Source organism: Callionymus lyra, chromosome 4 (assembly GCF_982586985.1).
Source record: "Callionymus lyra chromosome 4, fCalLyr1.hap1.1, whole genome shotgun sequence".
NCBI lineage: Eukaryota > Metazoa > Chordata > Actinopteri > Syngnathiformes > Callionymidae > Callionymus > Callionymus lyra.
The window spans coordinates 26,774,300-26,792,784 of record NC_141821.1 but is presented as its reverse complement, the minus strand read 5'-3'; the positions used below and the strand labels follow the sequence as shown (position 1 = coordinate 26,792,784).

The 18,485-nt window shown below is 37.7% G+C and overlaps 1 protein-coding gene across 1 annotated transcript in view; it reads right to left on the bottom strand.

Annotated features, from left to right (window-relative positions):
- LOC148082303 (adhesion G protein-coupled receptor L3) overlaps positions 1-18,485 on the bottom strand; it is a 222,398-nt gene that overhangs the window by 110,721 nt on the left and 93,192 nt on the right. The window contains exon 5 of the mRNA XM_087789467.1: positions 6,259-6,368. Within this exon, the coding sequence (XP_087645593.1) occupies positions 6,259-6,368 (110 nt within the window). The remainder of the gene's footprint in view (positions 1-6,258; positions 6,369-18,485) is intronic.

Here is an 18,485-nt window from a genome sequence, read left to right as displayed (position 1 = left end):
TTTTTATTTCCATTGTTAAGCTACAATTTTTAAGGAATCAATAATCAATCAAAACAAGGATCTTTTTTAGAAATGAATGCTGAACAAAACACACCATTCATCACCACATATTACTCCTAACCTGCATTGAAAGTGAAAGCCATGTGTGCTTAATCAATTACCTGCTATCAGCTGCCAACAATGGAGAGCATCAGCTGGTAGCAGGTGGCGGACGAAACTTTCCAAATCACGCTTCACCATTATTTGATTATAACCCCATGAACCAGTTAGTTTTGTGATAATGAGCGGAAACTAATTAAAAACCAAGTGTGGGAACAGAATAACGTGACAAATAACCTGGTGAGCTTGCTATGAGGCATGAGTTGAGAATCACAGCACTCCGCTAAAATTGTAGGATTGATTGCCTGACTCTATGTGCCGGCAAAGATTCTGCAAAGAGCGCCCATATCTGACAGGGCTGAGCTGGATCCTACTGTTTCTCGCAATGACTTTAGATTACACTTATTAGTAGCAAACCGCAGGGAACTTTGTCATAATGTACTGTACATGATCAGACAGCTACTGTCAGGCAGCTACAGGAACTTCTCTCCTTTGTGTGTGTTACAATTCTGCACACAGAAATGCAAGCAACGATCTCTGAATTCAATTTTGATTTTGCAATTCTATTTTCTTCTGAGTTCTGTCTGAAGTCCATGGTACATGAATGAGTATATCTGGTCTCATTAGCTGTGTTTACATCAGTTTTTCCTTTTGGCTCGACGACAGTTTCTTGTAAAAGTACTCGTATGAGTATAATGTAATGTGAAGTTTTTATTATTCATAGGACCCTGAATCTCTTTCGAGAGTCAGAACTGAGACATGGATGTTGTGGCCCTAGAGTGTGATTCCAGTGATAAACAGCTGACAGACTCTATTTTCCTTGATAAAGATAAAGACCTCTTCCTTGTAACTAGCCAGATGTTGGTGGTGGATCCCGAACAACTTCCAATAGACATTAGTGCATGGACTACAATATATGCTGTATACTGGGACTGTGAGGGGAGGTCAAGCCTAAAGATGGAATCAAAGAGCCAAAATATGAAGTGAAAATCTTTAAAAAGAACAAAAAATACCAACTAAATATGCCATTAAGATATGTGTAAACCTTAAACATTGTTTTAGGGGAATATGTTCATTAGGAAGACAAAGGAGAAAATAATAAAAGACCTTAACAAAGAACCTAAGCAAGTGCTATTTAGAGCTGGGGTCATCACTTTTTTTTTGCAACTGCAAGCTGATGCAAAGGCACCCTGTGACCCTAAGGGCTACCGTCAGGTTGGTACACACTTCTGAAATAACTAAATATATATTATTATAGCTGATCAATTATTGATCATGAAATGTATACCAACAAAAAAGGAAACAGAAAACAAAATATGGTTTGAAGGCCCAACTTTTTAGTGGTTTACAGTTACTACAATAATAAATAAAAAATATAATCTGTTACTGTGTTCTATTCTGACATTTCTTGCTCTTTTACAGGCCCACAGTTGGAAACATGTAATACCCCATGTGTGCCCACGTGCATAGTCTAGCTAAGATACAGTACATGTGCTGCCACCATTGATAGCATTGTGGAGGGATATTTTAACAGCGATTTACGTACAAATGTTTCATCGTTCACCTGTGCTATGGTGCCCCTGCTGTTAGAGAGGTTCAGAATACTGAAAACTAACAGATAAATCATCAAGTATTTCTTTATCTTTATTCCGCTTGTCCTGCATGTTTAAGCTGAAGCAGTGGAATACATCAATTTTACACCCAGCCAATCACAGACCTCCTTTGCCGTTGATTGACATCTGAATTCATCCAGTGGAAAACAACCTGAAAGGTGGGCGCGAGGGAGACACACGCTCTATATTATGCTGATGTTTTGGTTTGAGACAGCAGCGAGGTGTTGTGCAGGTTGTGCTTCGCAAAAAAAAATTGTGGAGAAGTAACAAACTTGTTGCATCACCCACAACAACGACAACGCTCACTTCTCGAAGAACTCAGGACGGAAAATTCCCTCTCATCCCATTTGAAGCTCAACTGAAGTTTCCCTGCGTTCAGCTGTGTTACTCCATTTAAGCGGATGTCCACCAGACACAAAGATATTACTCGCGCTATGAGGTATTTCATCGCTACAGACGCACTACACGTGTATACAGACACAAAGACGCTTCCTCAGTGAGAACTACCTCAGGCAACATTGCAAGTTGTGAGAGGTCCTGCCTGAAGCCAGAGATGTTTAAATAGTGTTCCTGACAAAAAATCTGAAGATCTTGGGTAAAAAGTTAGATATGTTGTATTATGAAGAGTAAAAAATATTGCTCTTTTGTTTCTGTTCCACATATATGAAACTTTTTTTTTTTTCATTTATTAGTTACTACTTTCTACACATTCCTTATATTATAATGTTGTCATTTGTCTATAAACAATTTGGTTTTTTAAACATCGAGGTATGAAGTATCATCCATATTGTTCTCCTCTAGTCTCAGTACTGAAGAAGCACTCATTATCATCCACACTGAGAAGCCAGTGTTTCAGTTGAGTCCAGCAAAATGATGTCTGCCAGAGATGTTGACCTCATTTTATCTTTGGAGGGAGGCTAAGTAAGCAGAGATGGAGGGGAAAGGGTGAAAGGTTTTAATAAGCCTAATAGAATAGGAAGACGCTTCAGAATGAATCAGAGGAGAGTCAAGGTGAGAGGGCGGGAGGGGGCTCCATGTCAGCGATAGGGAACCGGCTTGTTTATGAGTTATAATAAATGGTTTGCACATCTCTTGCAGCCTAACTAATCTGTGAAGTGCATGGGGGAGCAGAGACGCCGCAACAGGGCGGACAGCCTGGCTTATTGCAAGACACTGAGAGACGGCTTAAATCGGTCCATGATAAAAGCCGGACGCGAGCAGTGACAGCATATCATAGCTGATGCCAACTTTATTTTCATTGAGATACATTGTATCACATGTATGTGAGGGAAAAAAAAAGAACTCACTTCATCCTAAAAATCGATGTATCTCTGAAAATAATGCAGCACCACAGAATGAATCTCAAAAACAACAAATAAATACATGGCGAGTTCGTTTTTCTAATGAGCTCTGGAGGGTTCCTTAGTGATAGTAAAAGTCAAGTGAAGAAAATCCATCTTATATGGCACATGTGTGAAGATGGCGCACACCTCTGTGGCTTTATTGACGCTGTATCTGATTACTGCAGCTGTGAGCCTCACAAAGAAATAGAGAGCAGAGCCACAATTGATCTTAAAATAAAAGAGGCTCGTCAAGCGGAATACCGATTAAAGCCGTCTGTGGTGGCTGACTGGGGCTGGAGGGGAGTACAAATTGAGAGATGGGAGAGATGTGAGAGAATGGACGAGGAAGTGGGATGGTAGAAAAGATAGCTTTAAAACAGAGGAGGTGATCTTGTCAGAGTGAGGACTCCAACACTAAAGCCAGAGTCACACTCGACTGCTTCTTCTATTAGACATCTGAAATCCTCCTGAACTTTGTGAGGAGACTTGGCTCCGTCTGCACCTCCCCTCGTACTACAACTTTCGCTCAGAGCAGACAAATTGGTCCATTGATAGAAACTAAGGATGATTAACTGTGCTTGGATGTCCACGGTCAGTGCTTTTTCTGTGTCTTAGCAACTCAACCAAAATGTCTTTCCGAAACTAAATCCTTGTTATTTCTAATCGTGGTCAATAGCTTTATGTATATTACAATATTACAATGTTAATATTTAGTTGAATAAAATATATTTATAGCTAATGCACCTTTGGTTGAAGCAGTGTTACCATCTGCCTTGTGTTGTGTAGACCATGGGTGTCCAGACTTCACCGTGCTAAGGCCCCTCAAACACCATTTCCCAATGTCTAGGGACGCTCTTTGTACAAAATGGCAAATGATTCGAAATATATGTGAAACACGAGTGTCATTTTTCGTTTACTTACAGTATATATATATATATTTATGTATTCTGCCTCATATTTATTAATTTTATATGAGTATGAGATCTTATCGTTTTCCATAACAGAATGTTCTTTGGTCTTTTTTCCTATGAAAACATCAGTTTCCTGCTTATAAACAAACTACAAGCTTCTTGGTAACCTTGGTATAAAATAAAGGCCAATTTTTGAAGAATGTTTTATTTTTTTACTGTAACATATTATATTTAATTTAATAACTTCCTTTCTTTCTGACTTTGAAAACCACTGAGGTAGACTCTGGACCATCATATTACTTGTGATTTATTGATGAAGCTTTGAGAAACAGTGTAATTACTTTCAGTGTCCACTAGATGACACTCTCTGGTCTACAATCTATTCTTTTTTAACATCTATTATATTGAAACTGCAGGTAATTTAAAAACTTGGGGCTTCACCTACTTAGCTCTAAATTATAGATCACTGCATCATCAAGTTGCATCAGTCCATCACTAGTACTTAGACGTGTAGCACTGCCTTTCTATGTACTTAGCAGACACATTTGTGTAGTTAAACCTAAGCTAGATGTTTATATTACTACACTATGCAAATAACCCCTGTTGTTCATCAATCTAATCAGATTTATTCTCAGAAATAAACCATTAACTTCAGTTTAGGAAGGTGCATTTCTGCTTTATGTTTTACATAGGCTGGGCTTTATATTGGGTTTCTTTCTATTTAGGTTAGGATTTAAATGGGTTCCATTATAACGGATGAGCACAGTGTTATTAATCAAGCTGGTTACGACCAGGGAGAGAAGGGACTTGAAATGAGAAATGTGCTTAAGATGAAGATCAACTGGGATGTGCCAATATGCACTCTGGGTATTTTTGAGTTAGGGGCTCTGGGAAAGGCTCAGGAATAATGGCTGAAATGTTGAACGGCCAGTGACAGCAATTTCAAGGATTGAGCTGGATTTACTGAGAGTTAAGTTATGTTTTGGAGTGAATGAAAAACAAAAAGCCAAGAACAAAACACATATGATTATTGACATTAAACAAATCACGTTAACACAGGAGAAAGTCACATGTTCTTTAAAAAAACGATCTGATTTTGTAAGATTGTATATTATAGTCATAAATTGATCCAACATGGCTGTCTACACTGGATGGCTGAGATAATACAGTCTTCCTGCTGAATGGTGTCGGATATCAAAGAACCCCCCACCAGCTCTGGATCAGCAAAATAAATGGGTTTTACTTTCTGATATAAAAAGCTTGTGTCAAACAGACGACAGCGATTTAGAAAAAAAGATTGTTTGACTGTCGGTCATGTATGTCAGCAACCAATTTACTTTCAATGAGAACATTTTTTTCATTTTTTTTTTCATTTTTTTTTGTGTCTAGGGGCAAAAACATCACATACTACTTTTATTCTTCTCATGGTTTTGAATTCACTACAAACCAAAATGCTTGATGTGACTATCTGATCAGCTGATTTGAATTAAATATGCCATGAATTAATAATAGAACCATTGATTTGATTAGTCATGCTGCTTTAGATGCAGTTGTGTTGAGGCGAAGAAAAGATCATTATCTTTCAAAAAGAAAAACAGAATCAAATAAACAAAAAAGTATTTTACTGGAACTTTTATTTTCTTCTAGCAACATTTGTTTATCTATTTGTGTTGGCCCCGTTTTAAATAGATTAGAAATATACAGCAGTTTCTCTTTTTCAATCCCAGATAGCAGCTCTTATATAGATATTATTGATAGTATTGACACTTTTTCTTTAATTTCCACTTCATTAAAATTATCTTTCTTAAAGGAAATTGTTTGTCCAAAAAATTACCTTTGAGAAAGATAATTTTAATTATGTGGAAATTAAAGAAAATTATTCATCAGAGTTTAATTTAAAAGTGACATCTAGACAGCATTAAAGATAATAACTACGTAAGTTCTTTCATCCATTGCTATAACATTGTACTAGCAAAACAGTGCTTTTAGACATGCAATGGTTTTTCTTTTGTTCAGTTATTTTATTCTTGATTGCATAGGCATTGTTCAAAGAAAGAAGAGTGCTATAATGGCTTTAACATTACTTTCTTTCTCCAAGCAGTATGTATAATTTATAGATAGTTTGAATGGTAAGATTTATTTAATTAATTTTTATTCTTGTTTTCATTTTTTTTTTACCTTACTATTCATCTTACCTTGTGAAAGATTAAACATGTAGTTATTTGATCATGCATAAGTAAGTAATGATTGTCTTGATGAGGATTAACAACAGTAGAAATAGAGAATACGTACTGTAGGGGACACATTCATATTGTACTTCCAAGTACTTGTAAGTTCCCGGGCAAGGATCAGGAAAGACATCTGGTCCAGCCACTACTGCACACTGGGTCCGGTTGTTGCACCTAAAAAGGGGAGAAGGCATAGAAAATGTTGGTCATGAAAGAAACATAAAAACTAAAAAAAAAATAATGACACTTTGCTGTTTGAACATGGAGCACTTCCTGAAGAGAGTTTAATCATTTACATGGACATCATGTTGGTATTTGTTTGGTAGACACAACTCAAAAAATTAATGTTTAATTGTTTTTTCTCATATCCTTTCTTCATTACTTGTATTTTTCATGGGTCATAAGTTGAGGATCCAATCGATGTGTGAGGCCAGCCTTCATTAATAGCAGTGAGAAAAAAAGAGCAAGGGTGTTGCACTCGTTTTGGTCTGTATTCACGTGGGTCCTCATATCACATCGCCACGTTTGCATGCTAACATTCACAGTTGGAAGGGAAGTGGCTTCTAAAGGTCAAATATTTTATTAAGTTCTAAGGGGATTTAACTCTTAACCCTGGCGGCTCACCCACCATCAAATCCATTTGCAGCCTTACACTATCTTGTTGTAACTTCAAGTTATTTATATTTGCTTGTAAACCTGATTACAGTGCCAGCCCTGTGAAGGTCAAGACGGGGTCTGACACAATGATTCACACGGCACTTTCAAAGGATTACGAACACCTTAATTAACATTGATTGGAAGCCGAAAACCGATCAATCGCACACGTGAGAGATGAGCAACAAAACAAATAAATAAATAAAGTACCCTATCACGTTCACCAGCCAAGACCATAATGAGATATGGTCTGGCTTCCCATGTACGCATTCAGGGGTTCATGAACTCCCCCCCTCCCCTTGCCTGCCACCTCACCCACTGCCACTCACTCAATCAATCACAGAGCGGTCAGCTGTCTATGTTCGAGCACCCGCCCACGGCAGGAGTTCATTGTTGGCCAGTAAATGTCAGTCACATAATGATGAGGTCAGGCCTAACTGAGAAACAATTACACTCTTTTACACCTCGCCGCCATTTCTGCGTACTCTATTTAGGACCAGCGGGCTTTGTAATCAGCGGGTGAGAACACCGGTTAGGATTAAGTGTCACAAAGAATTAGATTCGAGATGACGGGAAGAGATTGGACAAGCTGGAGTCTGAAGCCCGACCACATGACTGCAATGTACGGTTGTGTTTGGGTCCCTTCGTGCACGCTCAAAAAATAGGTTATTTTGAGGGGGTTCAATGGTGAGTTGGCGACCAAGAACTGGGGACACAATAAACATTGCGACTCTTTGAAGGATTGACAAGGGTCAACACATAAAAAAATACGTAAAACACTGAATATTTTGGGGGGTGTTTTCAAGTGAATGGGAAATAACATACGTTTAAATGATCCTGAAACGACTGTAAAAATCTTTCGTGACCTATGGGGAATATCTGTTGACTGATAAATGGGACCAGGAGGCTGGAAAAAGAGGTTCAGATACTGGTGGCCAAAGTTTAACCAGTGGTGCAGATGAATGAAATATACATTGAAAGAAGCTCTCTTAGTCAAAGTTGTATGAACAAGTACTAAGAAAGTTGTAAAAAAAAAAACACAGCTTTGTGAAGCTTCATCAGCCCATTACTGGATTGAGATCTCCTATTGTCTGATATTTATCCAACATTTACACAGCAAAGCATCATGGAGTTCCCTTGTGTCTGTATAGTATGGTTTTATCTGTGGATGATACCTTGCAGACCAATTACCAGTACAAATATTTAAAAAAAAGTGTTGTTGTTTTTTTTGTGGAGATTAGATGCTTTGAAGGGTATCATAAGATCTGCTTCAACCTACCCATACGGCACTGAGCAGTCCTGTAAGGTTTGTTCTGAGTTCAGGCTTCAGAGGACACATACACAATATGCCTCCCAAGATAGCCACATAAACCAGGCAAAAACACAGTAGTCAGACAAAAAGGCATTTCAAATAATCCCAAGATAAACACAATTAAGCTTGTATCTGTTGTTATATAAGTGAATATGTTCATCTATTCAGTATATAAACCCACAATTACATCAGAATGCAGCTGCATTATCATACAATTGAGGAGTTGAGTATCTCACAGGTACACTTCAACCAGTTCTACAAGGTTCTGTTTTACAGCGGTAAGCCCCTTTGAAAAGATAACCAAAGGGACGTTCTCCAACTACCTCCACATCTAGTTGATCCCTTCATACTACATCCGCTTACATAAAAGCAGACAGTTGCTTTTTCTGCAGCAGAGATTCTACCCTGCCCCAGAACCAGAGACAATCATCTTCTAAGAGATGATTGTTCAACTAGAATTCAATAAAAAAAAGAACACTGCTGTAGCAGGCTACAGATTTATATTGAAATTTCTCCAGCAGAGTTACACTCTTAACAAATCCTAGAATTTAATCATAGTTTATAATAACTTCCTCTGCAGGGATTATGTATTTTAATGTGTATTAAATGCTGATTGCAACCTTAATCCCAGTCTTAACATTTATCTTGACCTATATGCACAATCCTGAACTGATGTGCACTTCTACTACTACACCCGCTCGTCCCTGATCTTAGCTGGGTCCTGCAGGGATCTGCATATTACAATCACTGCCATGATTCTCATCAAACATATCAAGCAAGAATCAATGAAGGGAGATATGGCGGAGAGTAAATCGATAGTGAGAGAAGCAGAGCCCACACCAGGCACCGCAATGACTTCACAAATGGCATATTACGAAGCTATCGCAAAGGTATTTTTAGACACATTTGAACCATTAATATCGCTCATTTAGAATAGCACTAAATGACTTTAGTCGTCATTGTCAGTGTGTTAGCGAATAATACAAATACATGAAAGATTAAAAATGAATCTGGATAAAGCGATGAGCCACTGAAATAAACAAAATATAGTATCTGAGAGAACAACCAACCAAATCAGGTACATTTGTACGAAGAAAAGGATAATGGATTTAAGAGACCAGTTTTCTCTAAAGGGTTTCTAGAGATATATAATATATGAAGGTTTATGTTTAACGATTTGCACTTAAAATACAACAATATTCAGATTCTAAAGTTTCTCAAATGCTTAACAAATAACTAAAATTAAAAGGTGAAGTGAAGAAGTCGTGACGTTTGGTAACCCTCCTCCCCAGATGCAACACTAATAGACTCAGGGAATCATTCATTCCTCCTGCTATTAGACTGTATAATTCTAAGTTTGAGGGCAGGAGCAGAGTGAAAAGATGCTTCTATTCCATGTCCATCCATCCACCTATAACCCCTGCACCAGTTGTCAATCTCTGTTCTTTAATCTATTGCTTTGAAACAACGATTTTATGAAAACCACACATCAAGCTTCCTCACTAGTTTCCAACATGTCCAGCAGGAGAGACTATGTCACTTGTTGACCTGAAAACACCTTAAGTGTTCTGCCAGAAGTGACATGGATCGTTTCAACATCCTCTAAACAAATCTATGAAGGGTTAGTGAGGTTTTAGGAAACGGTGCAATTTCTGTGAGATCAGTATGTGGCACCTTGAGTTTAAAAGGGGGGGTTTAAGGGTTCAGTGACTTAGTGGTTCAGAGGCAAGGATTGTATCATGAGACCTCATCTTCCCATTTCTACTCAGCCTGATCTGTGACGCCAACCAATGGCACACACTTGTTTCCATGAAACAACAACCTAATTAATTCGAAGCGACTTAAACAAGCTGAAAAACGACTCTCACATGGACATTCAACAAACATCAAGTACCGGCAGTGAAACTATACATTCTCCTCTCTAAGGGGGGAAGGAAACACACACAACTCAATTTATCCAATTTGGCCACCGGCAGCTCTGCTTTTCATCGACATTCCGGCATTTCCTCCACTTACAGTGTTTTTTGTTTTTTCTTCCTCTGCTCCAGTTGTGCTGTTTGTGGCGGCAGGCGGAGGATTCCAGCTGAGACCGCCAGCTGACGGGGGGGGATGTGGTGCAAAGAAGCAGAGCCCCATGTAAGCACAGACTATAATCACTCTAATCGTCGTCTGATCCTCTGATGACACCGAGTGGCCTCAGTCTTCTCACTTCACTGACCATTACTCATTAGAACGAATTGAATAATTATTGACAGAATAAACATGACGCGAGGACATCCACCAGAGGGTTTTTTTGTTTTTTTGGTTTGGTTTTGCTAAGCACAATTGATTCCTCTGATATGAAAAGAATTGCATTTTGGCAGAGAACACTCTCTGTAGGCCCCAGTCTTGAATCTCATTTAAAGGTTTTTGTTTCGACTGAAATCACAAAACTAATGTACAGCCAGAAGGTGAGTGCCCTTTCTTTTAGAAATATTGATTTTATTTCTGATGTTATTCATATTATTCCACTCCTCTCTTCCCTTGTTGTTATGGTAACCCATATTAATACGGAAAAACAGCGTGCTAATGCAGCTCATGAAAAGGAACTGTAATGTGAACTATTTTTATAATGTAAATGAGAAGCTTGTGTTGAAGTTCAAATGCATTTGGCCTGCGAGAGCTACTCAAAAACACACACCATCATATTAGTACGTTGCACTTCACAACTTTCTTGAGTTTTTATTTTTTTAAATCAACTGAAAATGTATTATGAATTAGCCAGAAACATCTTCATTCAAAAGCTATTCCTTAAACCCATAGTGTTTAGGAAAAAGAAAAATTGTGAGTATAACAATTAAATAATCGTTGTGTGTGTAACCTTGTTAAAAAAATAGTTTTTTGTCCAATTACCAGCTTCTGCTGGTGTAAGTCGGTACGCTTTGTGCCGACTAGGGATCATGCAGTTAGGACTGGATTTTTAAAGTTTTTCATTTATACAAACAAATGTAAAAAAAAAAAGGAATTTGATCACTTTCCAAGTTTCTGGTTTATGCCTGTCCTGTTATTTATTTGACTGATGACAATTCTGCCCATGTGACCGCTTTGTTTATAGCTAGATACTCATCACTTTTTAGTCATCGGTGTGAATGCAAAAGATGTAAAACATGTTATTATTGCTGCCATTTAAATGACCCAGGTGACATGTGACGTGGGATAGGGTCAAGCAAATAAAAGGCGTCAACAAAATAGTCGGGACAGATTCCATAAGGGTAAAAAAAAAGTTAAATGACTCAAACTTCTTATTGTTATTAAAATGTTGTACATCAGAAAAACTACAGTGCAGAAAGATCTGGCATATTAGAAAGGCTCATTCCTTTAAACAAGTTACTCATTCATTCATGAAAATCGTTCTTTCACACTGAAAACGCTGACATTTCATTTAACATCTCATTAAAAGCCAATCATTTACTCCATTTAGTGGCCTTAAAAACTGTATCATGATAAAACCTCAGCTGCCTCATGAGGCCTCATCAACCCATCAGTAGCTACTAGGTACAACTAACCAGTTTAAACATGTAATCTTAAAAACAAACACAAATGCAATAACAGCTACTCTTGCCATAAAAAAATGCAACATGAATCCACAATTGTAAATCTGAAAAGTGAGCAAAAGGTACAGCTATTTTCAAGCACCATGATTTTTGCAGAATGATAGTATTGCTTGGGGTTTTGAAGGATAGAAGTCTTAGTTTTAACGTCTTAAACTTTTATGCTTTTAATTGTCATTCACTTGTGAAATGCATTTGCTAAATTATGTAAAGACTTTCATCTAAAAGGAGCTATTATTATATTATCATACCTTAATGATGCAGACTGGATTAAGCACATGTCCTTGAGTTGGGTAAACAGCATTAGAGCATTTTCAGTGTGAAATAAGCCGATTGTTTCTCGAGAATGACGCTCTCGATAACACTGAAGGCCACACACACACACACACACACACACACACACGAGTGTGGATGTATGTTTTTTTTTCAGTTACTGGAAGAATTATATAGGGTTGTGTGGAAAGTGCACCAACAGAGAAACTGGTCCTCTCATCCACGGTGATTGATGGGGTTGAATAGTCACGCGCGGTGCAGGTTAATGCGTCACACACAAACTTGTTTGCCTCAGCGCCTGCAGGCTGGTTGACTTTAAAACAAAAAAAAAACAGATAAGAAAACATCAACTGCTGTCTGGTTGGCTGTGCAAACACTGTGTGCGACAAGAAATAATCCAGATTTCTTTTCATAGGATTAACTGTGTGGAACTAAACATTAGTGAGCAAAGCACAGGGTGACTTTTTGGTTCAGAGAAGAAGGATTGATTGGACTCCCGTGTGAAAGAATGACCTTTATAATGTTCTAACGAGTGTGGAATAAAGGTTAAGGTTTTCTCTTCACTTTATAAAAATGACAGAACTCAATAAACCGTGTATTGCTGCTGTCAATTCTCATCAGTTTTTACAAAGTAAGATGTTTGGTAAAAATGCTCAGATCTAAACTATGGTTCACCTTAAACAGTGTTTATGTCAAGGTTGTGTATTTTCTCTTTGTACCACCTACCTGTATTTTTTTTTTACTAAAGTGGGGATGTGTTTGAATGTTCAAAATTATTTTTTGTGGAGAATTTAAGAATTATCAGTCGTCATCTGTATATTTATTGGACATTTCTCACAGATGACAGAGGAGAGTTTCTCATTTTAAATTTAAATATTGCGTGTGCGTTTTGTTGTGAGATCTTGATAGATTTGAGTAGCAATGTGTTGATGAGGCCTCATGATACTGCATCGTTTATTTGATGATATAGTGTCTAAATTTTAAAAGGCCGCTAGATGGTGCTCTCTACTTTATAATCTTTGGCTCTGATCTACTAATTCAATGAAACTGGCATCATTTTCATTGAGGGTGCCATCTAGTGGTCTTTAAAACTGTATCATGATACAGCATCAGCTACCTCATGAGGCCTCATCAAGCCATTGCTAGAATTGAGTAAATTCATCCAACAACAACAACAACAACTGTCAACATGTCCGCTCTGCGCTGAACAAAAGTCGCACATTCCCGGCTGGACTTCTGAATGGGGCTGAAAACCCCATTTGCTTCCTAGTTTCTCTGTTGAAAAGCTTATTGGTTGTCCCCATTCCGTTCCCATGGAGAGGCATTGGGGGGCAATTATGGGTCTCCGCTACTGTTTCAGAAAATCGTGGCGGAAACCCTGATTAGACTAGTTGTTTAATGGTCACTTTCACTGAAAATCAGAGACTCTGTTTGAGGCATTAGCCTCAAAGCTATCTGTTCTGATAAGCATGACGTCATTTCCCCACATCGATTCCATGCTCCAGAGAAGTACAGTATTGGATCTTTTTCAAGCAATTGTTTTTCTACACTTGCTTCCTTAAACTATTATTATATTTAACTGGTTGTTGTTGAAGTGGAATGTTAACTTTTATTTTGTCAAGCAGAGATTGTCTTACATTGACAATTTAAATTAAATTCAAATGTTAGTCTACTCTCAATCAATGTTTTTCTTAAAGATGCTTCAAAAACTAGCCTTTTGGATCATACTTTTACAACATGAATCAAGAATAATCCATATCAGACAATAAGAGAGAATATACCGAGAGTTGTATATTATTTGTTTGGCATATTGTCTAGCGCTTACTTTAAAGTATTTTCAACTCATGATGACAGTAACAGGCTAGTAAACATCGCTACAGCACTGTAACAACCTGCTGGACATGTCAACTGGGTACTAGTAGTTGTAGTAGTAGAAGAAGTAGTAGTCATAGTATTCCTGTTGTCTGTCCTGTGAGTTCACAACAATGTCTGACCATTTTACAGATGAATACATGCGTATAGAATGTATGACAAAGAGTGGAAAAAGTATTATTAGTATAAGAGCTCTCTACAGAAAACAACAATTCAACAGACTGGCTATCATACCTCAGTGTGATAATCAGTGACTCACAGAGAAGGATAGGCTCTGGAGAAAATGAAAATCAATAACAACACTGCTGTGGATATCAGCGTATAATCGTCCTTTACAAATGATTTCCAATTGAAAGTAAAAAATATCTGTTGTTGCTCACAAGCTCTTAAAAGATTCTGGAACCCAATTGAATCCTCAATCTTCAACTAGCAGACCATTTAAGAGTCATTAGGGCCTCAGTGACTTCCTTTTGACCCGTGCAGTGCATGGCAGTTGCTGTTCCTATGTTACTACTACAAAAAAAATAATTGAATTATGTTAATTATGTTGGCAGTGTGTTGTCATTAATTATTTTTATTATTGGAAATGGTAAAGAACAATTATAAATATACATTTATCCTCAACCAACAAATATCAGGACTTGACAAAAATATCTGTTTATTGTAACAAAGACCACAGATCCATCACAGATTTAAAGGTCCAACATTAGGCTCTCGCTCGGACCAATATAGTAGTTTTTTGTTTTTTTTTTCAAAACCCTGAAATAGTACTTTTGTCTCATCCAAAGTCTGCATGATGACATGATTTTAGACAAAACGGCATCGTATAGCATCTGGAAAAAAAAAAAACGAACCATTTTATTTTTGGATAAAACCGGAAATACATGTGACGTCACCGAACTCAACCACTGTGGCATGATTTGACAATAATAAATTATATTTCACAGCGCCTTTCAAGAAACCAAAGGTCGCTTCATAACAAAAATGACAATACAATACATTAAAAACACACAATACAATCAACTTACCTTACTTGTATCCAAAGCAAATATATATATTTTTACATCAAATCTCGCCACGGTAGTTTAAAATCAGTGACGTCATGTGCATTTCGGGATTCCGGTTTAAATAGTTACGTTTTTTTCCAGATGCTCTCTGATTTAGTTGTGTCGATTATTGTTATTACATTCATTTCTGGTATCATTTGAAATTAAATGGTATGTTTATCTTTTTTTCTAGACTCTATCTGATGTCGTTTTGTCTAATATCAGATCGTTATCATATGCATTTCTGGTTTCATTCGCAATAAAACGGTATGTTTATTTTTTTTCCAGATGCTATCTGATGCCGGTTTTTCTTATGTCACAGCGTTATCGCACGCATTTCCGTTTGCTTTTGAAACAAACTGGTTCATGTTTTCTCACGACTCTCTCCCGTAAAACCTTGGATATGCTCCAGCCCCGACCAATAGCATTAAAGAAAATGACTGAAATGAATTAATTTTGCGTAGGGTCATCATTTCAAGCTGTATTATCTAAACAAATAATGTTAAATAAACAACATTATACATGTTTTATTTATAAGATGTTTAATATTTATGAACTTCTGAATGATATAACAGTTTTTTCTTCTTTAAACTATAATTTACTATATAGAAATGGAACAGCAGTGAAAATATATGAAGCATACCAAACCCCTCAGTTGTGAGCATGTCTGCCGAGGTTATGTGGAGGGGAGAGTAATCCAGCTGCCGAAAGATCACACTCGCTCAGCAAGCATCTTTGAAATTAATCCATCTATTTTGGTGTCACAACAGGTATTAGGTGATGCAATGTCTCTCTCCCGCCCAAAAAGGTCAATCCGTGAGTCTGCACATGCTGTCGACATCTATCGAGAGCAGACACCGAAATTCCATTACAGGATAAATTCAGCGTGGGGCAGCGAGGCCTCAGGGAGGGAGCAGACTGCAGGTTTGACATAAGAGCAGAGATGGAGTGTTTTTGTGAGAAGACTTAAATTACCGTTTTTATAGCCATCGTGTAGTTGAAACACAGACGCCATTCACCGCAGAACAGCGGGGATTCACAAGTGGTCTTACCTGCCTTACATACTTTTTTTTTTTTGAGAGGTCTTCTTCCCATATGCTTCATTCTTTATATATATATATATATATATATATATACATATATATATATATATATATATATATATATAAATACACACCAGTCATGGAATGAGTCATGACAATAACCCAATCTTAAAACATCTTTAGTTCTAAGCTTAAAGCAAACCTGAGTCAGAATCAAAGAATGTGACTCAAACAAGTTAATGATCACACATCTAGATCCAAGTTCACTTTTGCTAATGATCTTATTTGAGTTTAGCTTTGTGACTTCATAGTTGTTTTTTTTAAAGACTAACCTCCTTACTGTAAGCTGGCAATGACTGACTTCCTGTTTGCATCGTAACGCTTTAAGAATGTTGTGCGATCATATGATGTGCCTATTGGTTTGTGGCTGGAATGTTACAGTTTCAAGGACGAACCCCAGAGTACCTAGGTGTGTTTCTAAAAGCTCATGAAGCCCAACATTTGCCCATATCAGACACAGGTCCTCCACAACCGATCCCTTTGACTAAAAACCTCATACAATGGATCCTCATATGTGCATTCCAATGTGAAGCTTATCTGCGCCTTCAAGGCTGAAACACAGCGAGTGTTCCAGCCGAGCGGAGGTACTGCGGTCTGTATCAAAAGGACAAAGATAAATCTGTTGGGATAATCACTTCCCGTTTCCTTGGACATCAGGGAGGGATCTGGACCAGTCTCAATGGCAGGACATCTGTTGCTCATCTTCTAAAGTGTAATGTTCAGTTTGTATAATGTAATAACTGGGACTACGCTTCTTTTTCCATCGCCACCATCAGACAAGGCACAATTACATGACTACATTATTGTGGGACACATCGTTTATTGATCTTTTATCTGTGCTTGACTTGTGATATTTTCTGTCTTTTCTCTGTGGTTAAATCAGTCTTTTTATTCTTTATTCTTTCTGTGTTGGTCCTCTTTCCCAAAACATTTTTATATTGCTTGGATCAGTTTAACTCCGGTTCAGGGAATTTCATAATAATAATCTAGATAGTAAGTAGTGATGGGTTGAAACCTGGCATCATTTTCACTAAGGGTGCCATTGAGTGACCTTTTAAACTGTATCACGATAAACCATCAACCATCACCAATTGTAAGCAATGCTTCACATGACTCAAAGTCACTTGTTTTCCTTTTTGTTCCATGAGACAAGGAACAGCCTTTATTACATCAAGCGCATTTTAAACCTGCGTTCCAACCAAATAGCTTCTATTATCCATCTCAAAGACATGGTTATTATTCACGAGGAAAAAAAAACAACAAGATCTTGTTATCTGCTCAAGGTAACGGTGTTAATAACACTTCCTCGAGGCATGACTTAGAGGGAAGAGTTTGCTCTTGTTTCAGTCATATTTTGACAAATACTCTGGGCTGCTTGGTGGAGCAGATTGGGCTTTAAAACACTACTTTTAAAGTGTTGAGCTTTTTAACGTATCTAGAGAAAGCTTAAAACAACTCTTAAAATGTGCAGAAAGCAATTTGAAATTCGCGTTGACTGGTTGACTGCAAAGAAATATAAAAAAAAAACAATTATAAAATCATAGTCATAAGTAAGTCAGACCATAAGAAGTCTCTGAGACTTTGATGGATTGCGTTGCAGACTTTACAAATAGCCAACGACACAAGCGTCCACGCTGCAGAGCACCAGACATTTTGTGCGACACAATGGTGAGAGCCGGACTAAATACAAGACCCTCTATCACAGATAGTCTGCGGTAAACAATGAGACCTTTTTTTATTTTTGTCCTTTCATGTCTGGGAGCTTGTTTCCGCGGATAAGAAACATATTTCAAAGTTCAGATGTATCAGCCGACATTCTGCTCAAACTATTGAGTGACTAGATCCATATATGAGACGCTACTCACACACACACACACACACACACACACACACACAACAGATTCAAAGGGTTTCTGTGTCTACGGCTCATTCCTCTGCTCGGCCTGTCTCATGATTAACGATTTAAAGAATTATTTTCTTTCTGTTCGTGCCAAGAAATGACAGCGTGCCTCATCTTCTCCGTGATTCCTGATTTATCGGCGGCGAAGGCTCGTGGGACCCATATAGGCGCGGGGCTCATGTAAGCCGAGGTAGATTCGACAGAGAGGATCTGTGAAAATGAAGATTGGGTCGTATTTTCTCACCAGCACAGTCATATTAATATAAATAAATCACATGTCATGTGCAAAGACACATTCCTGATTTGTGTGCTGTTATGTGCATAGTAAATCAATATTGAAATTGGAAAAAGGAAATTACACAAAAACACATTTCAACACAATCCTTGACTGCTATCCTGATCCATTTACCAGCGACCAGTTGGTCCAATATTGGCTACTTGTATAGATGAAAATAAAAAAAGCATTTCTGATTTCAGAGTTCATATTCTACTCATCAGTGGAGCAGACTATTGAGGAACATCAGTGGAAAGTGTGCCAATC